Below are 22,827 nucleotides of genomic sequence, written 5' to 3' on the forward strand. Positions count from 1 at the left end.
CTTTGAGGGGATGGCATCAACTGGCTAAGGAACCGTGTGCTGGTATTACTCTTTTTTCTGTATAATCATGCAAGAGGCAGAACTGATCACCAAAGCCATTAAACAACTAGGAAAAAACTAATCCTTCATGACTAAAGTGACAGTTTTGAAGAAGGCCTAATTGCAATAGGATTCAAGGAAATCTATTGAATTACTTTTCATTGTTTTTTTTATTATCGTCTTTGGAATAAAGTTTTTTTCAGCATACATTACAAAAAAAGAACACGCACAATTAAGCGAAGCTTTTCGAAATACATGTAAGGAGCCCGACGATGAACGATCTTGTCATTTTGTTTCTATTGCGTTCGTAATTTTTCCACATCAAACTGCTTTCCCACCTTATTAGTTTAACCTATGTTTCTTGCCACCTTTTTTTTACTATCCGCTTTTGTTTCGTTTCATTTTGTTTTCCTTATGTTTGCGTTAAACGGGCCACAACAATATTGTGCAAAATATACGCAGTCGACCACCGTAACGGACACAGCGCAAAACAGCCAGCCCGTCCAGCGGCATGTGAACGGTATCGACCCGCAGGACGCCAACCTGGTGCTGAGCACGCTGCGCCACCAGCGAGACCTGTTCAGTGGCCCGCTCGGCATACCGGACGTCACGACGCGGGTCGGTAGCGTTATACATGCGTTCGAAACGATGGCCCGTCAGCGGCAAACGCTCGGTGGGCGTGAGTCCTACCGGGCGGACAAACCGTACGACACGATGGCCACCGGTGCTGGATCGTCCAAGTATCGATCCCACCGCTCGAACGTGAAGCGCATTGGGGACGCGAACCGGCACAAGATCATACTACCTTCGCCCAACGTTTCGCCATCGTCCTCGGCGGAGACGGGCCTGCTTTACCATGGTCAGCAAATCGCACACCAACCGGCGGTGTCCCAGAACCCTTCCCACTATCCGCATTCGATGTCGTCATCGTTTCGACAATCCCTCCACACCGACCACCAGCATCATCAGCATCATCATCATCATCATCTTCCACCAACTTCCTTTTCCTATACCGATCCTCACGGTGTCCCACCCGCAGTACGTAGGCACATGGGCGGCGGCGGTGGCAGTGGTGCTGGTAATGGTGGTGGTGTGGATCCCGCTGAGGAAGCCATACATATTAATAACAATAACTTTGAGCAAAACTTACCCCATTTTGTGGACGATCATAACAATCACAGTCAGACCCTGCCGAGAACGATGTTTCCCGCATCGTTGAGTGTGTCCGGCACGAATACCATCACTGCCGGCGGCAAAACCGCAGCCGGCGAATCCACCGAGCTACCGCACTTCCAGCTAAATAACGAGAATGAATCAAGTAATTTCGATTCGTTGAATCTAGACGATGATTACCGTAAAAGCTCTTTTGGCAAACAGTCAAACTTGCCCCAGCAGCAGCACCACCATCAACACCAACAGCTTTTCCAACGTCGAAATCCCCCATCAAATATCAATACACTGCTCTTGGCACGCACTCAACAACCCGGCGGTACCTCTGGCAATCGCACCGGACGAGGATTGTGGAGCTTGTTCGGTGGCGGTGCCAGCCACCACAACCCTTCCAAGCCATCTACCAACGACCATGCCAACACGACAGCAGCAGGGTACAGCAGCAGCAGAAACAATCCGAACGTGTTTTTTAATGCCAACTCTTCCACCTCGCCGACCGAGCGCACGGCAGCGGAAGCGTCATCAGCGACGCCGGCAACGGTTGCTTCGATTGCACCGGTACCAATGTCAACAGCGACCGCGTCCAATGCTACCGGCACAATGCGCTATTACAACCACGATAACAACGCCAATAGTGCCAATCGTCGCAGCGTCCCATCGCACTACGACGCTCGAGACGGACTAGCCGATGGCGCCGCAACGGGCGGGCAGGATGGTGACGGCCAGGACGACCATCGTAGCACCGGCGGTACAGCTTACCGCCGTAACAAAGGTGACACCGGTATTGCAAACGAAGGCGATAACGAAGCCACCGATAATCACGTTAGTGGCGATAAATTCCTACGTGGCAGTACCGTCAGCCAGTCCTTCATCAAGAACGTGCGGATTATAGGGAAGAAATCGTCCTCGTACGATGTCAGCGGTGCCAGCCACGCAAACAACGGCAGTGCGGGACTGCGCAAGGACGGCAAACAGCGGGACGATCCCGGCCGGTCCAGTTCGCGACGGGCCAGTGCCGTGCTGGGTGACGGTGCCGGCACGTCCAGCTCCTCGAACGGGTTCAAGCATCGCGGCTCGCTAATGGTGGCGGCCGCGGCCAAACACTTCACCAAGCGCAACCGCGCACCGCAACCGGTGGCGGCGGGCAGTGCAACCGTTGCACCCGCTGACACTGACGAATTAACCGGTACGCTGCGGCCTAAGCCACCCGAAGACGCCGCCATCAACAACGGCGCCGGCAACATCACCCCTAACGAGACCGGATCAACGAAAAGAACCGACGGTCCGCCAGCGGTGAAGGCACGCACGCCTTCCGGTACAGCTAACAAGCGGCTGCTACTTTTTCAACCGCGCACGATTGATCGCGCTGAAATCTGATGCCATCGCGAAATGTGACTCATGTTCAGGGGGCTAGAGGAATTAGTGTAGTTACAATGGGCGGGCAAACGTTGTGAGCATAGTTTGAAAGCGACTGTACGGGAACAGTGCTCTGTTGCTGTGCTCGAAATACGACGAACGATTATTACAATACGAGTTTAGCAAACTGTTTATAGTCGAATGTATACAAAATTCGATCCTATCTTCTGTTGTCTGGATCTTCTGTTGTCCAACATAGCCTAGCTAGAAATCCCAGTTTTGAATACAACCTGTCTATAGTTTATTGGAGTAGGGCTTTTCATTAGTATAGTACGTAGCAAACAGAGCGATTTACATTATAGTACGAAAATACAATATCACCAACTGTAGAAAATCTGTGTCATACACGTAGCACAACAACTCAACAAACAATAGGACCTTTGCAAATGAATTTAAACGCCCGCGTTATAAATCACGTTTGAAATGTCAACGTGTTTTTCTTACAGATGTTTTTCTTGTTTTTGTAAAATAGTGCATCGATTACGTTCGTCCCGTTCGATCCAATGATTGATATGGGATAAACTGAAGAGGAAGAATACAGTGCGACACTGTCGTCACGTTTGCGCGTAGCATAATGAGACATATTTCTTAAATATAACATGATAGATTGTAATTGCGATCGTTTAGGATGGATGAGCAGGGTGTTTGGTGATCTTCCCGCAAAAGCTCCTACACTCCAAAATTGTTTGTTGCAGCTGGAATTAATTCTAGTACGATATAGCCGTGACTATGGGAGAGAGGCACTGGCCAAAAGGCAGGTCAATGATTTGTTGCACAAAGCGTGTTTTAAACGTCAAAGGAACGTTTAACGATGGAAGCGGATGTAGCATAACTATATTTATACTAAACAATCAGAGTATGATGCAGATCGGAACCACCACTGAAGGTGTAGGACTTTGAGAGAAGAACAGTCAAAAGACGAGTGTGTGTGGAATGATTACGATACATTTGTCACGAAACGTTAAACCATGTGCTATATACCTTAGGTAAGAAACAAGTCACTTCACGACGCTATATGGGAAACGTGTTGGACTTATCGACATAATAATGGCATAAAAGCAAAACGATATTAATCACAACTAAACAACAACAAAAAACATGCATGCAAATTACACTGTACACAAACACAGCGTATCCAATCATCTTAGTGGTACGAAATGTTATTGAAACAACACTCACTTTCCCAGACACATAAAAAGAACATATTAAACAACCATCATTGCTGCAGATACTGAGCAGGTAATCAATTCGTTTACGAATATTGCGATTTTTACTAATAAATCCCTAATAAATGTGACGCAGAAAATCAAACTTTACAGCGGATTTCATTTTTCTAGTTTAAGTGTATCGATTTCTTCATTTCAAAAAATCTTTCTTTTGAGCTAATAAAATATCCAATGTTTCGAGGACGTTTCAAGGAGTTTTCGTCCAACCGAGCCATCGCCAATCATTACTGTCGTAAAAATTAAAGCAAATATCACATAATTTTAATTGGTATTCAATGGGGTAAGTTTTTAATTAATTTTTGTAAATGCATGAGTTTTTTTTTTGTTGTAAAAAAACAATGGATTTTGATGAATAATGGCTAAAATAACATCACATTTGTCCACAAAAAAAAATAGCAAACAAGTTCAGAACACAGAACAAATGGCGCCAGTTCACAGGAATGGCCAATAGATGTCGTTAATGTGTAACACTCTCCGTTTGAAATTGAATGTGATAACGAGCTGTTATCTCAGGCAGTTATTTTACGCCTCGATACTTATTTGTACCAGTAGAAGATGAGAAGAAAAAACTGATGATGGTTTCTCTTGTTACTAAATAAAAATTGCTTCGTTTATTGTTGAATTAGAGCCAACGTCTTCATGTAGTGTAATTATTAATATAACAGAATTAAGTCACTGTAAGCTGCTTGGTGAACGTCAGACGTTGAAGTGCTTTCAAAGCAAAATAAGGCAAATAAATTATAATAAGAAAAGAATCTCACCTACAAACCCAAACGCTCAGCTTCAACCACAACTTCTCCACCATCTATCTAGTTTACAATTTACTTTTCGTAGTATCCGTTGTTCCGGTAGCCGGTGGCGGACTCGATGCCGTTGCCGTATCTATACCCATCGCGTAGCGGAACTTTCGCCGTCCGTCCAAATAATACATTGCCTCGTGGTACGTCTTGGGCATTATCTTCGGCAATCGTTCAGCGACCGAGTACGTGTAGTAGAAACTGTTTGTCGTCGTTTGCTGTCCAGTGACGGCATCGTACACATCCGCCAGAACGACAATTTCCATATAGTGAAGATCGGTAAAGATGACATGGGCCTGCATGTTTAGCATCGACGAGACGTCTACCGGATGATGGAAGCTAATGTCCGAAATGTGTTCCAGCTTAGGACGTCGCTTGGCAAAGTTGTACGCCAACGCCCAGCTCAACTCTAGCGCATTGCGCATCAGAAAGCCGCCAAACACTTTGTTGTGTGCGTTACGATCTTCAGGATGGGAAAACACGATGTTCGCCATGGTGGCATCCTCCATCCATACGTAACCGGGCGGCAGGATACGTTTGTTGAACGCTTTGCTTTTCGTATCGATCGATTTAACGAACAGTTCGTGCACCATGCGCTGTTCGAAGTCGTTCGGTTCCGTCTTGAGCAAATCTTCCTGCTGCATCTGTATGCGTCGTTTTTTGCGTGCTGCAAAATAAATAAAATAACAGTATTTTATAATAGCTCGTACATTCACTGAATGTCCACAAGGGCATTCTTACATTCTCCTCCGTCAAAGATTGCTTTCTCCTCTTCGTTAGCAGGCACTAGGGGATTTATGAAGGCTGCCTTGGTGTTGGTAGCGTCCCTAGCGGCCATCAGAAACAGTGCGCGGGTAAGCTTGCGCCACTTGCCATGCAGCTTCTGTTCCATCCAGACCACTACCTCCACCGACGTACGGCCTACCCAGCTCACATGACCGGAAAGCCGAATGTCAGCATCATGCGTTGGCACTAGATCGGTAAAGTCTATTTTGTCAACCAAAACGGTTACAAACGTGTACGGCAATGAAACTCCTTCCGGTAGATCCGGCACGAGTACATGCTTGTGAACGACCCAAACTGAAAAACGAAAATAATACATAAGGTAACACGATTTGCACATCAGCGTACCGCATCAGCTTACCGGCAAACATGTCCATATCTTCCATCAATCGACCAACGCGAACGTTTCCCATGAAACCGACGTACTTGTCCTTGAGAATTTTATCTGTTGTCAGCGGAATTATGGCCGATGTAAATGAATCCTGCATACTGCGGGGTGGCAGGGCACTAACCGATTGCGGTACGTACTTTACCAGATGTTCGCGGGTGCTCACGAACGGCGTGTACCCGACTTCGATTCCAAGCTTTTGTATTATCGTTTGTTTTACTAAAAGAAAAAGAGAAAGAGACAATTTTACACCACACAGAAAGTGAAAACAGCACACCGGGATTAATTTAGTCAGATAGTAAACAGCACAAAACCGACCAGTCATCGTTCGGGTTCAGGGTCAAAGTCTAGCATTTCGGAATCAGAATCACACCGTTTCCTCTGAAGGCGTAAACATATCTTATGACATCACCGGATTCCATCCCTTCCCACCATCTACGTACCATCGTTCATCGTCCCGGCCGTACACTCCAAATCGCCACGCAAATAGTTAATGCTGGAATACATCCTGAAGGAAAAAGAAAGCAAACGTCTTACTATGTAACGTCGAGCGAGTCTTACGCACGTTCGCTTCAGTGCACGTTTTAATTACCTATGACCGCCTAACGTCACTGGAGAGGCCCTTGTTTTCGTATCACTTATCAGCGCGTTGGCCGTGGCGACATTTGCGATGCGTTGGTATTGGACGGTTCCATATCGTTTCGGCTGCCGACTGCCACAAAATTGTCGCTGCACAATATTCGGCAAACCACCAAATCGAACTCTGGTTGCAATCATCTTGCTGGCCAATCTTTCGCAGCGACGAGCAACTTGCTATGTATCTCCAATTCACGAGGTTACAGATGAGTAAGCAGAGCTTTTCTAATGAGACGCGCACTGTTTTCTCCCACCAGTGGGGTTTGTTTACGATTTTTTTTTTCTTTTTTTCAGCAGCACTGACAGCCGCTCTATCCACCTATGAGTTTGAGAAATTCATTTTGTTGGCAACATTTCTTATCTATTTTTTAGACTATCTTATGCATGAGATTTTATTAGATTTTCATAAAATGCTCTGTATTGTGTAATGGAAACAGAATAAAAATCAAATCACCCGGAAAACGCGATTTTAATTTACTGAACGAAACACCGGCCCTTTTGTATATTCTTTCGTTAAGTCTACCGGTGACATTCTTCTGACAGCTGTCTTCCTTCGGATGATTCGAAGCGATACTCGAGGAAAGAAAAAAAAATACACACAAAATCTGTGTTCCCTATATTTTCGGAACATACTACACCTGTTTATTATATTTATTCACATCTCTTGAATGTTGTGCATCGTCGCATCGTAGATAGACTGGTTTTGTAAACATCTGCCTGCCGGCCAGACCTGCTAGTGCAGCAGTGGCCCGGGAAAGATGCTTCCGGCCACGGGATTATTTCGGACCATTAATTGTCCCTTCTACGAGAAAGATCTCTGCACCAGGCCGTTCTGCCACTTCAAGCACGCAAAAACAGGTAATTAACGGCTGCCGGCGCGCGTTACAACATGTCCTCCAGCTCGTCACCATCATTTCATTCGTAATTGCAGTTCCACCTCCGGTTGTGAAATACAGTGCCACTCCGAAAAGCCTGCTCAGCCAACCGGGAGTGACGGACCAAACCGATGGAGGAGCTGACCCGATCGTACGAAAGAAGCCCAAGCTTGAATACATCCCCGTGTCCACCGTTGCTCCGAAGTATATTCCGTCCAGTGCTGCAAAACCGCCGCTGCAGCCAAACAAAACGAATGGCGAAAAAGTTCCAGAAACGGATTCGTCCGAAAGCAACGATCAATCGACAGCAGCAGTACCAGATAAGCCGAAACAACCGCAAGATGATACGGCCAAGGAGGCACCGCAGGTGGAGACGGATGACGTTTCTGCCAGCAAACCAGCAGCGGAAAAGGGCACAGAAAAGCAGGAAGTTGTGGAGGCAAGAAAGAAGCAGGAAAAAGGGGAGAATGGGGTGGCAAAAGCCCCCATTGAGAAGAAATCATCAGAGGAAACGAAACATCACAGCAGCACTTCGAAGCACCATCACTCGTCGACCAGTGATGCCGATCGGAAAAAAGACTCCAGCCACCGTAGTCACAGCTCTAGTTCCCGATCGAAATCCTCATCCTCATCGCACGACAAAAAGCATCGATCATCCGAATCATCTAGCAAAGAGAAATCCAGCAGCAAAAGCAGCAGCACCGCCACCACCACTAGCAGTAGCAGTAGCAGTAAAAACAAACATCGAGATAAAGAAAAAGAAAGTTCCAGAAGCCACTCGTCGAAACATTCCTCGGACCGGGATCGGCATCGAAGCTCATCGGAAAAGGAGCGATCGCACAGTAAAAGCAGCTCATCCAAGAGCAGCAGTAGTAAGAGTAAAAGCAGCACCAGTAATAGTAATAATAGCAGTAGCAGCAGGAAAAAGGAACACCACAGCAGCACATCGTCCTCCTCTTCGTCGGCCAAATCGTCCAGCAAATCTGGCGCAACGGAGAAAACTGCTCTGGAACCCAAACGTACGCCGGCGCTCGAGGAAGAAATCTACCAAGAACTGATAAACAATCCGCCGAGCGACATCGATATCGACAGTGACGAGGACGACGTGATGCAGCAGTGTAAAATGATCTTTGAAGAGTACGAAGCGGACGAACCGAAACCTCAGCAGGAGGAAACCAAATCGAATGGGCAGGTTGATCTGATAGACATGTTCGCGGATAAGTACTACGATGACAATCGGAAGAAGCGTGTTGCATACGATAACGCTACCACATCGAAGCTAACGCCGGTGGTAGAGAAGAAAACAAACCACATGCAAAATGCAATCAAAGTAGGTATCCTTTCGGTGCATCGATCCCGTTCCAGAAGACGGGTCAATGCATCTAGTAGGCTGCATCGTATGTTAACCTCTTTTTTCTTTACTTTGCAGTCGGTCTATCTGCGACAGGAGATCGTACGAAAGCAACAGGAGGAGCTGGCGGTGAGAAAGCGAGCTGAGGAGGAATTGAAACGACAAGTCGAGGAGGAAACCCGTAAAGCGATGTCAAAACCCGCCGTTATCCCGCCCCCCAGCAATGGAACGTCCATTTTGCCGGTCAGCACAAACGTGTTCTACAACAAATCTCCCGAAACGAGTGTCACCACGCCCAAAAGTAAGCGCTTTATTTGCACTATCACGCCCGCGCAACACAGTTCAGTACAGGAAAGTGTTCTTTTTCCAGGTCGGTTTACACCCGCCGTCAATGTGCTAGCCTTCCAGAGGGCGAAGGAAAAGATTGAGCAGCTGAAAAAGAATCAGTCGCCGTACACGCCCGCTCAAACAGCTCCCAAGACAGGAGCACGCGTAGCCCATGCCGGATCGGTGCTGGCGTCAAAGGCGGCTGCTGCGCCGGCGGCACAAGCACCGCCGATACTGGAACCGGCGTCAAGCAAAATATCGTACAACATTCGGATGCAGTATTACGGGCTAATGGTGAAGCACTGTTTGAACATTTATCCCACCAATGAGGATGCCTGGGAACGCGCACAAACGGAAGAATTGGCGGTGATGAAGAAATGCAGCACCGCCATGATTTACAAAAGCAGTGCGCTACTAACCATCAACAAGCTGCGCAAAGAGGCGCTCGAAACAGGGAATGAAGCAGCAGAAAAGTATGTTCCAATTTATCTAGTTTGTTGTTGTTGATATTTGAGTTTTGCATATTGTTTTATGTACTTGAAGGAACAAAACCGTATCTCACGATGTCATATTGGCTGGGAAAATGGTACACAACATATCCTGGAGTGTCAACAAGAAATTGTACGATATTTACCATTATTTCGCTAAATCAAAATTGCGGCATCTTTTGGCACATTCTTGTAACGATGTTTTCCGATTAAAAACTCACTGTCAAAATATTCCGCAAATACTTCGTTCCGCAACAAAAAAAAAAACTTCCCTAATCGCAATCGATTCTATTTTTAGGAAAACGGAAGTTAAAACATCCGCATACACAATCGACAATGCACCCAGCACCGTGGCGTACAAAATGATCCACGAGTGCAAACTGACAGAGGAGCAAATGCGTGCGAATGGCTTCCCTCGTGCCACCGAGGTTGCCGGAAAGGCTAAAATATTCACCCCGAAACCATCGCGACCACCGAACGAAAACGAACGCTACTGTTCCCGCTGCTCCAAAGTGTACAATCTGGAAACGTACGATGAGCCACAGGTGGACGCGTGTAACTACCATCCGAAGAGCACGTGCTACCGGCGCGGCTTTGCGGACAATCTGCACAACTGCTGCCAGCAACCGTCCGGGACGCCCGGCTGCATGTATGCAAACTACCACGTGTCCAGCTTCATGGACTATGACAATCTAACCGGGTTCGTGAAAACGATCGCACCGGCCGAAGACTACGAACCGTCGAAGAAGGATATATTCGCGCTCGATTGTGAAATGTGCTACACTACGGCCGGGTTAGAATTGACACGCGTTACCGTGGTCGATATTAACGAAAAGACTGTCTACGATACGCTCGTGAAGCCGTTAAATCGAGTAGTTGATTACAACACAAGGTAACCGGAAGGACAAGCTGCCGTAATCCATGGCATTATACTTACATTATGTGATCAACAACCTTATTTTGGCTTTTCCTTACAGATTTTCGGGCATCACAGAGGAAATGTTGCGTAAAACTACCACAACGCTGTACAACGTGCAAGCCGTGCTACTGTCCATGTTTAATGCGGAAACCATTCTCATCGGACACAGCCTAGAAAGTGACTTTAAAGCGCTCAAGTTGATACACGACGTGGTGGTCGATACGTCCGTGCTGTACCCACACAAGATGGGTCCACCGAAGAAGCGTGCGCTGAAAACACTGTGCATAGAGAATCTGAAGAAAATTATTCAAGAAAATGGTAATCATTTCGAGACTGACTTTAATTCTTTGAGTATCTGAATTAAATTTTCTTTTTATTTTGCGTTTCTTTTCACCAGATGCTGGACACGACAGTGCGGAAGATTCTGTTGTCTGCATCCAACTGATCAAACACTATCTGCGTAATCGCATTCTATGATCGATGAGTTCCCAAATTGAAATCCGCAAAAAAGCACGCATGGTGCATGCGTTTTCATGCGTGTGCGTTCACACGGCATCGGCAACAAATTGTGGCGCCACTCGCGATTCTCACAAACAAATTAAGGTAGTATGCTCGCGGCTACCAATCCTGAACATCGATATTTATTTGTACATGCTCAACATTTTGATAATGTACAACCTGTTAGTTCGTTGAACGTAATTGAACTATCAATAAATTATTGTCAACCCTCTACTGCCTTACGTAAGAATAGAATGCATGGTAATGTGGCTGCACAGTACGCCGTATCATATGAATCTTTGACCAAAAATCAGCAATAAAAAACACACACAGTACTATGTGGAGCAAATAACAAGCATCTTAGCCTTTCTTCGGACCCCACTAAGGGAATTACCAATGATGTTTATTTTCGACAATTTTTTATTTTATTTTTGGTTTAATCTACAACGTTTGTAAGCTATCTGCTTGCTGCTACGCTACGCTTATTTGTACTTTGGAAATGCTAGCATTCATACTGGAAACGGGAATGTACACAGAAGAAGCAGTCAACCGGTCTGATGTAGAACAGCACAAGCCGACCATTCGCTCAGAACACCATCACTAGATTCTGCAGCAATCGCAGAGGAGATGTAGTGCAGACGTTACGCTTCCGCGGACAGTAGTACCGACGAAGACACTTTGACAGCGACAGATCGCAATGGCACAGCCGGGATGCACACGAACCTGGACCACCCCATTCGCCGTGATCGATTGCTGGAAAACAGAACACAAGTAACCAGTCAGCTAATAGTTAATAGGTCATCAGATTTTTTTTTTTGCGTTATCTATACATACCACACAACGGACGACCCCGATAGCACTTCCAAAGATACGGCACGAAGTACTCCAAAAACATCGGACAGCTGGCGGTGCTGTAGCAGTAGTCATGCATCTTGCAGCAGCGATCAATCCCATCCAGCGCTTGGCCGGATCCCAGAAAGCCACAGTAGCACCCGTAGCCCTTGTAGATGAGGGGATCACACCCGGTGGCACATTTGATCATCGAGTAGAGATTGTACACGCCACGCTTTGCGCGGCCATCGCGGGACGATTGGACTTCCACCTTGAGCGGATCCTCTTGTTCCGTTTCGTTGCTAGTGAGACAATAAAGAGTGGTTTAAAATATGACATGGTATGATTTGGACAATAATTTATGCAGTTTGAAAGAAGTCGCTAGAAGTTGAAATTTCCGCGATCGGTGAACCTCAGCTATGTTTTAACGACCAAAATAGAAGTAGATGCGCAACCGGATGCAGTGAATCAAAATTAGAAGCGAAATCTTTGGAACCAAAATCCTTGTGTCCCTGACTACAAAGGTATGACGATGTGTGGCAATTTCAAGGCCACTGTGTAGATAAGCTCGGTTACAGGTGAGCGAACTTAACCAACCGATGCATATTTATATCAGTCATATAGGCCGATTAGCCAACGCACTGTGGTGTACCATGAAGATGAGTAATACATTCTCCTCAAACCTCAATGCTTGCAAAATTGAAATTTTAGATTGTTGGTAATAATGAACTTTACAAAATATGGCTAGCGATTTATAACATGTCCCAGCTTTAACGCGAGCCACTCAGTTAGCATGGAACATTCCTTGACCAAACCCGCAATGCGCGGATATCCGTGGACCACTTGAGAGTCACCAGTATGTGGCGATTATGTTGCTGCTCATACCAAACAACAACCCGCATTGCGTAAGTCATCACGATGTTGATGCTGCCTCGCTATATAGAATCGCTACAAAACGACTACAAACTGCCAGTGCCCTCTTCCACCATCATTACACCGTCCTGGTCCATCGGACGGGACCGCCGGTGAGCTGATGATCAACATAGACAATGGTTCCCCGTGCCAATCCGCGAAAATAGTCAAAAGCAACATCGGTGGAACAAGTGCGTGAACAAGTGTCTGAACATGCGTAATATGGAAAAGAAAGCGCAACATATGGCGGTTGTGTTAGTCGTCCATGCCGTTAATTCGTGTAAATGAAAGTGAAACAGTGAGAACCGAGTCCGAGAGTCACTCATCATAGGCGAGGAAAAATAATCCAAATGAGCGTTAAACAAACAACTTCTGCTTTTTTGTGGTGGAATGTGCGCCTCGACTCGTACGTCAGGGTATCTTTCATAGGCGCGGGATTTCTTTCCGCATCTTTGCGCGGGCTGCGCGCCAACGGACTGCAAACAAGTTCGTGCCGTGAGGAAATGGGTTCCGCACACTACGCACGCGAGAAAAACGTGCGACACAAGCGGCCCGGTACACCTTACACCTTCTGCCCTACATTGGCGAAAGCCGACCATGACTGACCGACCGACTGAGCGTGTGTTACTGCATCACACTGACTTACTTACGGGAGTGCACTCTTTATCAGAAGACCCAGTTGTGTGCTCTTTCATTTTCATCTTCGCTTCACTTTCCACCGTGCGGTTTGGCGGAGCGCATCTTACGCAATCTCTCAGAGTCTTCAGAGTGCGGGTTAATTGCCCGACAAAAAGTACCGACAATGGTCATCTCGCTGGCAGACCCAGCTTGGGAGCAAAACAATGCCCGAGCGCCCCAACCATAACGTCTCGTACAACATCGCACTCCGCACTTACCTCCAGCGCCACTTGGTCGAGTGTCCGAAGGGATTGTTGGCCCGCGCAATGAACACATCCTCGTCCCGGTGCGCATCGCGACTATTCGTGATGGGCCACTTGATGCGTGCGTTGCTCCCGTTGGTGCGCTTGTAGATTTCCTGCAGCTTCACGCCAACGTCTTCGCTTAGCAGGACGCCGGTCTGTTTGTAGCGGGCGGCGGCACTGGCAACTACCGTCTGGTTAACTGTCGCCTTCGACGCCGGTCCGAGGGCAGCCGTCGGTCGACTGGACGGTAGCTGCTGAGCGGCATTGAAACTTGCCTGCAGTTGCGTCGTCTGCGGGGCGAACGTTGTTTAGGTCTGGACAAAAAGAGAAGAGTTTGAAGTGACGATCACACTACACGCAGCCGGGCGCGTGAGAACTCACTTTTCCAGCACGGGATGGTCGAAACGGTGGCCATGGTTTTCGCGCAACCCACCAGCCCATCCCTCGAGCCCAAGATCATCCCACCCGATGGTTGGCGTGTGTTTGTACGCGTAGGGCGTAAACAAAACGGTGGACGATGTTCGCCCAGCCGTCGAAGCGGACTTGCGCATGCTTTCCTTCAGCATACGTCGATTTTCCTCTTCCTCCAGGTCCCGGTTCAGCTCGTCCATAAACTTGATAAAGTTCCGCTCCGTGCGCACATTCTCCTCGACCACCTTACGCGTGCCATCGTCCATGGTGTCCTTGTCCAGGTGGTCGAAAATTTTCTTCTCCAGCTGCATGTCGCTGCCGGGACTGGCAACAATGCTGGCCCCCGTCCGGTTCGGCCTCTCGCTGAACTTGTTGATGGTGGTTACGTTCGGGAACTCGGCCTCCTCGAAGTCACTGCGCTGGTAGATGAGCTTGCGCACGTGGTTCTTGCCTTCCATCGGCAGCAGGAAGACGTACGTGGGGTTTAAGTTGTCCACGTTGAACAGCGACAGCAGATAACTATCCAGGGTGGTATTTTCTTCTCGAATGTTTAGTATGCGCTTGATGTGGCTTTTCATCTTGGTCGGCCCGAACGACCCTGCATGGTACCGGTGCGCGTGGTGATGCGCGTACATTGATTCCGTTGAGGGTGGCAGCGGGAAGATATCTGTATGTTGGGGAAGATGTTATTATTGCGTTGGAATTCGTGGCTATTTAGGTTTAACATAAATTCAATGTATGCAGATGCAGCAACATATAGTATACAGCAACGTATACTTCACCGAATTGTCCTAATACGAACTCAAACTCAATTTCCCATGAAGTTTGGTCTAAAGCCAGCACTGCATTAAAATTACAAAACCTTTCACTAATGCTGGTGGCAGGACAAATCGGTAACATTTTCCTCATTTCCTCCACCCAATAAAATTTACACTCACACACACACACAAACAACACACTTACCTACGGTAACGGCACCAACAGTGTAATGACCACCGGCAATCAGACACCCCAGCACTAAAGGCACCATCCACGCCCGTAATGAGCCATAGCGCGTTATTAAATTCACACAATTCGTCATAATGTTGCCGATCAACAATTACTCTACGAATGACCGAGCTCGGAAGGGCTCGATATTGCATAAGGGTAAGCCTTTCCTTCACTGCACTGCACTTGTGCTTGCCGCGTTACCGTCACAGACTATTCGAAACCCGTCCGGAATGCGTACGATCCGTCGTTAGGTGTACACTCTCTACACGTTTGCGATCATTTCTATCGAGCCTCTTATCGGATGCGTGGTCGCGATACGATACGTTTCCAGTCTGGCCGCAGTCTGCACGGCGCTTGCAAAGAAGTGAACCGTTGCCACCAACCTGCCGCACGGTACTGAGCAAGGCGCTGGTAATGCTGCTCCGAGCCAAGGCCTCACGCGCACGCTGCTCTTGAACGACGGACGTGCGCACGGTTTCCATTTCCCTCCTGAGGTGATCTGAGACGGTTTCCCCACCCGAGCGGATTAAGAGGAGCAAGTAAAAACTACCCTCTGCCCTACTCCCAGCTGCCTCTGAGATGCACTTGCTGACTAGACTCATGCACTTTCATGCGCTTTCCGTGTAAACATGAATTTTGGGGTTTTTTTTAAGTTGTGCGTTGTCTTACTTTTTTCAACACTTGCCATCAGGATGCCACCTGAATACTAATCGGCGGCACGCTAACTTCCGTTAGAGAGCGCTGCTACGATTTCGCTAAGTTCACTCACGTTTGACCTTCGGCATTAACCGTATTGGGTATTATTGAATTTGAAATTCCCGCTAGAAAGGCCTTCCTTGGGACCAAAAGCCCGGAAGTCCCGCCGATCCACGTAGGCGCCCGCCGTATGGTTCGGAAGACATTTCCTGAACCAATTCTAATTCATTCAACGTTAGCAGCAATAAATCTGTCCAGCTGGTGTGTCCCGGCGCCAAAGAAATTCGCACCAGCAGGTGCCCAGGGCACGTGGCAGCCGGGCTGCCGCAACTCGCCAGGCGCATGCTCTTGTTACAAAATTATAATCGCCATCGGTCGCGAGAGGAAACGTGCACATGAAAATCGTAAGTTATCCAATTACCCGCCCGTCTCCAAATCAAACATCAAACCGCCCTCCTCATAATGCTCATAATGGCGCTAGTTCCGCTTCACCTGGAACTTCACGGGTTTGTAACGCGTGTGCGTGTGTGTGTTTGTGGAGTTTGAAGTCAACGCTGGCTCGGCTGCTAAATCATACGCTCGAGACACGGGGTACTCGGTCTCCATCTACCAAACCGTGATTGCGGAAAGAGCGCCAACGAGTACTGCGGCATTTTCTTGGGTCGCCAGCAGCGTTTCGCGGAAAACTCGTTCATCTTCGCTGCACGATGGTGGGGAGTTGGACGCGCACCTGACCCCCCGCGCTTCTTGTTTTGCGTGCCGTCCTGCTGTCGCCGTTGTTCCGGCAGCATCTCTCGCGCCGGGTCGTGCCTATAAACCAGCAACCGTCTCGTCTTTGTTTGTCTTGATTTGGCCCACTCCTGGTCGCGCACTGCTGTTGCGTAATGGGCTTAATTCGAATTAAACCGGCGTGCGCCAACCAGTTTCCATGCGTTTTGCGTTCCCTTTCGGGTGTGCTTGCTCTTTTTTCTCCCCTTCATTCACGGCTATCATATTCGCATGGAGGGAAAAGTTGCCCCACTAATCGTTGCTTGAACGTTCGTGAGTGTACATCACGGTTTTCGGACGAATGGAGTGCAGATGCACGACAGCGGCGAGGGGCCAGGAAATATACTGTTGCTGTGAGTGTACGGGAACTGGTTTTTTTTTGTATCTGCGTAAGGTTAGCGTGAGGCTGTGCAAATATAGGTTGATAGTGCGAAATGTACAAGTTTCAGTTCGCGGGCTCCATTTAATAAATTGTCCGTCTAATAGCTGTTTGAATGGCTGCGCACGGCGTGAGCTAATCTTGTCGGTTAATTGAAATTGACACATTATCACAACAAGCAAACGAGAGTGTTTTAAGACGATTGAGGATCTGGTTGACTTCGAAAGCATGTCGCAAATGTTACCCAAAAATACTTAAACATCATAACGACTAATCAAAAAGCATGTCTAATGCAACAAACTTAAAAAAACCAGTCATTTCGGTTTAAGGTATTTTATTGATTAGAATATTGAAATTCATGTCGAGACACAGCGCACCCCCCGTTCCCGCTTCCCCCATTGATTAGCTTCTTCCGGCGGACGAGTTTCGCGTCGTGTTTTTTCGCGAGCTACGCTTGTGCGTGCTTCGGTCGCTGTCCCGGTCCTTCATTGCTTTCGGGTCCATCCCCGTCTCGATAATGGAATTGCTTTCCCGCATCAGCAGGCTGGCCGCAGCCGGCGAACAGAGATCATTCCGATTCAGCATGATCGCATTGGTGCACATGAGCAGTAAGTCGCGCTGAAACTCGGCCGTCGTCCGAATGTTCCCGTTCTCGATGTTGCGCTTGATCTGGGGCAAATCCATCGGCCGATAGATCAGGTGAGCCGTTTGATCCTCTGGCAGTGGTTTCTGGAACGCAGCCGCGTTCTTCGACGACGCGATCTTCGAGTAAACCGCCAGTATTGACTTCTTCCACACCCGGTAGTCCCGATCCTCGCTCGAGGCGGGCGAACCCGGTATGGAGTCCATCACCGGCGTGGACGAGTAGCTTCGTTTCATTTTCTCGTTCGGCTCATCGTCCTGCACCACGAACGGGCTTTCCGAGCGATCGCGATCGCGCAGCTTCCGCAGCGAACGGCCCTCTGTTTCCTCGCTTCGCGAATGACCCGCCAGGTCGTCGCGCAGCTTCTGTGCCTCGTCGGCCAGCCGGCGCCGCGAATAGTCGCGCTTCGCCTTGCCGATCTTCATCTCGATCAGTGAATCGTCATCGGTATCCGTCACCGTCAGCACGGGATCATCAGCGGGTGGTTTTTTCACCGGAGGCTCCACTTCTTTCACCTCCTCCGGTTCCTCGATCGTTTCCTGCGCATCGACAAACACCTCATCCTCCGATACGTGCTTCTCCTCTTTGGCCTTCCTGGTCGACAGCTGGACGATCGGTTCCTCGTCGTCCTTAAAGTCGTACTCGGCGGCAAGCTTTTCCATCGCTTCCTTCTTTGCCTTCGCCTCATCGGTGCATGGGGAGCTGGGTTCAACTTTCACTGCTTCCGATTTCACATCCTTCGGCAAAGCATTCGTTTCCAGCGGCGTGTGCTTTTCTGGCTCTGCCGCAGCTGGCAACGGTTTACTAGCCACCGGTTCGGTGTCCTCTTTCGAAGATACTTTATCATGACTCGCGGGCGCACTTTCCGACGTAACTTCCAGCGATGCTAGCGGTTTGTCGTCGGAATCTTCATCCTCCTCCATCGCTGTGGGTCCATTGTTCGGGCTCACCCTACCGTCTCGCTCCTCAAACTCTTCCTCTTCCTTGGCAGAATCTGACACGACGATCACACTTTCCGGCTGCTCTTGGCCGCTCGACTCCTCGCCGGTGTCTTTGTTGTCGTCACTGGATGGATCATTCGTCGCGGGAGAATTACTGGTGCTGTCCTCGATGGGAATTATTTCCACCTTAGCGTCGCTCGCCTCTTGACTCACTTGCTCATTCGCGGGCTGTGCAACAGTCGACTGCTGATCGACAGTTAACTTTTCGCTCGAAACTGTATCTTTCACATCCCCATTCGTGCCTTCCTCCTTTGGCTCACTTTTACTGGTTTCCAGCACTGGCGGTGGTGGTGGTGGTGCTGCTGCTGCTGCCGCTGCTGCTGCTGCCGCTGTTGCTACTGGCACTGCTACCACAGGAGTGGCGGATGAAGCGATTGTTGGTGGAGATTTAGGACGTTCCACCGAGGGTGCCTCGTTTTTTGAAGCCGTTTCAGCAACATTTTCCTCCACCATTTCCGCCATCGACACGTCTTCCGTGTCCGCCATCAGTCCGATGTCCTTATCCTTCAAGTTGTCTTCCTCCATGATTGAATCGACTACATTCTTCAGATCGACGTCCTCCAGTATCATGCCACTCTCTTCATTTAAAATCTCATCCAAATCGTCCGGAATCAGATCTTCCAACACGTCCATCAGATCCTTCGCGGGATCTGCGTTGTCTTCGCTGTCCATCTCTGTGAAGAGCGCTTCGGACTTTGGGCCGCTTGACTCGTCCGTTTTAGATGCTGTGGCACCTTCCATATTGCTGCCATCTTCCTTATTTTCTAATTTTATCGTCTGCGGTTCTTTTCCATCGAACATGTTTGTGGATGCGGCGATAGCTTCCTGCTTGATGGTAACACCAAGCTGCGCATCCAGCTCAATCCCGCTAAGTGATCCAGCAGCACTGGCTGCCGTTGAGGAAGTCGCTTTGACGGAGCTTCCCGTACCACCTGTAAGCAGATTTGTGATGGTTGGCGATGCCACCGTCCGTTGTCCCGTGGATGGCGAATTTGCCGATACACCGGAACCCCTTGCCTCGCCGGATGTTTTCAGCAGAGATGTTAGCAAAGGAGAAGTGCCGGACTTACATGACCTTGACTGTCCTCGTCGGTTTCGTCCTTAATTTTTATCGGTGGCGTGGGTGCTTTAGTAGCTGTCGGCGAGTTCGGGTACATCGGACGCCACTGACGCTCGAGCTCGAGCTTCTTCTCCTCCCGCTCCTTCAGCCATTGGGCGTGCTGTATCTGTTCCTTCTCCTTCTGTGCCTTTTCCTGCTCGATCTGTTTCCACATTTCGCGCAACTTTTTCTCATCCGTAACACCGCTCTGTATCAGTATGATGTCCTCCTTCACCTTGATGTACTGCTGCGTTTCCTCCTGGATCGTTTTCTTCAGCTCGATTATGCGCTCCTGCGTTAACTTCCGGAGGATGGATTCGCCCGGCGTTTCGACCGCCGCAACGCCGTCCCGCTCGGAAGCGGTCCGTTTCTTTCGCTTCGGCGTTTCGACATTCTCCAGCAGCTTGCCGTACTGGGCGGCACAGGACTTCTGCGCAAACCAATCGTTCGGTCGGTTCGCACCGCACAGCATCTTCAGCGACCGGCTCACCGACATCCAGTTCTGGTCGCCGCTACACGCAACCGACGAGGCGAGGCAGAGTTTCTCCCTAGTCGACCACTTATCCAGCGGCACCCGCTTCATCTGAAGCCGCTCTTGTATCGAACTCATGGCTGCAAAGAAGAGCGATTGTTGTAAGCTTTTCGGACACTTGCGGCCATCCGCGCTGTTACATTTCACTCACTTCCGTCCGCTATTTCGCTCTGGCACAGGCAAGTTCGTTCTTCCACCGTAGTACCTGCACTATTCTAACATTTTACAAGCACTATCGAATACGAAATAATGGCCCTTAAATGCTAATTTCACCCAAAACATAGGTAAATAGCAATACAAAAACTATTTCTGTAGCCCGACGCCGCAAAACGTAAACAAGAGAACGCGCTGGGCAAAGCGATGGAAGAAATTATTACCTTTCGCTCATTTTCTCAGGCCTTCTCCCTTCGCCCTACAGCAAATCTGTCAGCAGCTCGTCGAGCTACCCGTCCCTGGCAGAGTGACCAGAAATACCGATTTATCTGTATTCCTACCGATTTTTTGTATGCCTACCGATTCACAGATGACCACCCTAAACTAACGGAAATTTCATTTATCCTACCGAAAATCACAGAATTTCTCATAATTCTGACCGAAAAGTCATAAAACCATTTACCAAATGATTTAAAAGCTGTAAACTCCATCTGAAACATGGAAATCATCAGCGACCAGAACCAGAAGTTCAACACTGACAACTAAGGCCCGTGTCTGTACATTATGAGATGCGATGAAAATGGACGTGCTGGTAATACAAATGGAAACGCCTACCGAAAACTACCGATAAAATGTTGACGCTCCTACCGAAAACCGCCAATAAAAATCTGGCCACACTGGCGTCATATAGCTGCTCGACAAATCCGTCATTTGAACAGAACCGTCCAATAGAGGACGCTACGATGAAAATTACGTACAGGTAAACCCCGAGATACGCGGTCTCACATAACAAAATCTTTGATCGCAAGGATCTTGGTCGCCCAATTTTTCTGTCGCAAACTTATTGGTCGCAAACTTCTTGGTCGCAAACTTCTTGTTCGCAAACTTCTTGTTAGCAAACTTCTTGGCCGCAACATCTTGTTCGCCTAATTCTTGGTCGCAAACTTCTTGTTCGCATAATTCCACTCAAAACATTTTGGGCCAAACATTTTTGTCGCAAACATTTTGGTCGCAAACTTCTTGGTCGCCAATTCAATGGTTGCCATATCCTTGGTTTCAAACTTCTTGGTCGCAAACTTCTTGTTTGCAAAATTCTTGATCGCAAACTTCTTGGTCGCAAACTTCTTGATCGCAAACTTCTTGGTCGCAAAATATCTGGTTTCAAAAGGGTTTTGCTACCCAGAATTTTGCGAAAATAAGTTCTAGTGTATTTCGGAGACACTATACGTTTGCGTGGCTTACGTTTGAATAATTTAATATTTTTTCGGATTTATGCTGCAAGCCACACAAATAAAAATAGAAAGCAACATTCGGTTCATTTTATATAGACTTATATTTTTCGCTGGCTGTAGCGCAAATGTATATGGATATAATGGCTCAATACCACTTTTTAAGCGGCGTTGTTCTAAATTGCCCCTCATATGCATCCTGGGCCGTTTCACATTGGTTACGCACATATCTCTCATATGCATGTAGGTTGGTATATTTGTTGGGTTGTTTTGTTTACTCAGATACTTGCGTTGGTTCAGTATAATGTATAAAAAAGGCTAAAAAGTAAAAAAGACACCTCAGAGCTAACTGTATGCGATTTATACAAAAAAAAAGTTCGGGCTGCATTACGTACAAATGTATACCGTTTAACGACATTTTGGTAGAGGTGCTGGTTGCTTCCCAACCTATGGCAGAGTTGTGGGTGGGAAGGAGTAATCCATTGCTACCAATAATTTTCGTTTCCTACCGTTTTCCCTTCTTGTCGCGCATTGTCCTCGCAAACGGTGTAGGAATATGCACACAACGCACACAGCACAATTACCCTGTTTGCTGGTGGTCTGCTTGTTTCTTTTCTCGTTCGATTTCTATCACTTATTTACACATATGGTCTTTTCTGTAAGTTCTCCACCAAATGCTTCACTCTGTGTTAGTGAATACACCTTCCGATTACATCTCTATTCCTGTTGTTGTTCCTATTTACAAACCACACTATTTAAAATGGTTCCTTTTAACTTTGTTCTCTCTCTCTCTCTCCCCTCTCTCTATCTATCTATCTCTCTTCTCTCTCTTCTCTCTCTCTCTCTCTCTCTCTCTCTCTCTCTCTCTCTCATACACTCTCTCTTTCTCTCACGCAACGGCACATGTTTTCCGTATTTCCTCCCGTTTTTGGGAGTGGTAATTTTTACCCAGCCGGCATTTCCTACTATTTCCACAGTATCACAGATTAATTGTCCTCGGTTAAGAAAGTTCTCGGAGCCTTTAAACAATAGAGAAAATAAAATGAAGAGTGTGCATTAAAAAATCATGTTTGATCTAACTGGAGCGCATTAAAAATGTAAAGGACTAGGTGGTGCTGGTGGTTAGGTTGGTGGCGGAGGCGGTGCTGGTGATGGTGGTGTTCGAACACAACAAAAAAATCCCTATCGAATGATCTTCTTCATCTGCCTGTCTGTTACCAATATGAACGATGATCGTTATGATGGTTGAGGTCATTCGGTGTCTCTACGTCTAAGTAAACGTACGAACAAATCATGGTCGTAGTTACAGTTTTGGAATAATCTACGATCGTATCAGAATTGTATGCA

The 22,827-nt window shown here is 47.8% G+C and overlaps 3 protein-coding genes and 2 pseudogenes across 3 annotated transcripts in view; 2 read left to right on the forward strand and 3 right to left on the reverse strand.

The window, feature by feature from the left end:
- The window catches only part of LOC121590835, a 66,527-nt gene extending 63,459 nt beyond the window's left edge, over positions 1–3,068 (forward strand). The window contains exon 12 of the mRNA XM_041910876.1: positions 502–3,068. Coding sequence (XP_041766810.1) covers positions 502–2,586 — 2,085 coding nt within the window. The 3' untranslated portion in view covers positions 2,587–3,068. The remainder of the gene's footprint in view (positions 1–501) is intronic.
- A 1,362-nt stretch (positions 3,069–4,430) lies between these two features.
- Positions 4,431–6,726, reverse strand: LOC121588862 (acyl-coenzyme A thioesterase 9, mitochondrial-like). The gene is made up of 5 exons (XM_041907293.1): positions 6,412–6,726; positions 6,263–6,327; positions 5,793–6,038; positions 5,390–5,728; positions 4,431–5,315 (listed from the first exon to the last, which is right to left on the reverse strand). Exons 1-5 carry the CDS (start codon positions 6,594–6,596, stop codon positions 4,666–4,668), a joined length of 1,485 nt encoding a protein of 494 aa, XP_041763227.1. The 5' UTR covers positions 6,597–6,726; the 3' UTR covers positions 4,431–4,665.
- Positions 6,727–7,032: 306 nt separating this feature from the next.
- LOC121588861 (RNA exonuclease 1 homolog) lies at positions 7,033–11,160 on the forward strand. Its single transcript, XM_041907292.1, has 8 exons — positions 7,033–7,313; positions 7,387–8,660; positions 8,760–8,982; positions 9,052–9,481; positions 9,552–9,629; positions 9,795–10,388; positions 10,474–10,733; positions 10,813–11,160. Exons 1-8 carry the CDS (start codon positions 7,214–7,216, stop codon positions 10,890–10,892), a joined length of 3,039 nt encoding a protein of 1,012 aa, XP_041763226.1. The 5' UTR covers positions 7,033–7,213; the 3' UTR covers positions 10,893–11,160.
- Positions 11,161–11,320: 160 nt separating this feature from the next.
- LOC121588863 lies at positions 11,321–15,589 on the reverse strand (annotated as a pseudogene).
- Positions 15,590–17,140: 1,551 nt separating this feature from the next.
- LOC121589579 lies at positions 17,141–20,502 on the reverse strand (annotated as a pseudogene).
- Positions 20,503–22,827: the final 2,325 nt, after the last annotated feature.

This window comes from Anopheles merus, chromosome 2R (assembly GCF_017562075.2).
Source record: "Anopheles merus strain MAF chromosome 2R, AmerM5.1, whole genome shotgun sequence".
Classification (NCBI taxonomy): domain Eukaryota; kingdom Metazoa; phylum Arthropoda; class Insecta; order Diptera; family Culicidae; genus Anopheles; species Anopheles merus.

Bases quoted from the DNA above. Each gene is read 5' to 3' on its own strand.
- LOC121588862 (XM_041907293.1), bottom strand. From the start codon at position 6,596: ATGATTGCAACCAGAGTTCGATTTGGTGGTTTGCCGAATATTGTGCAG. The intron at 6,328-6,411 runs GTAATTAAAACG...TTTTTCCTTCAG, and splicing joins GTGACGTTAGGCGGTCATAG to GATGTATTCCAGCATTAACT. The intron at 5,729-5,792 runs GTAAGCTGATGC...TTCGTTTTTCAG, and splicing joins AGATATGGACATGTTTGCCG to TTTGGGTCGTTCACAAGCAT.
- LOC121588861 (XM_041907292.1), top strand. From the start codon at position 7,214: ATGCTTCCGGCCACGGGATTATTTCGGACCATTAATTGTCCCTTCTAC. The intron at 7,314-7,386 runs GTAATTAACGGC...TCGTAATTGCAG, and splicing joins CTTCAAGCACGCAAAAACAG to TTCCACCTCCGGTTGTGAAA. The intron at 8,983-9,051 runs GTAAGCGCTTTA...TTCTTTTTCCAG, and splicing joins GAGTGTCACCACGCCCAAAA to GTCGGTTTACACCCGCCGTC.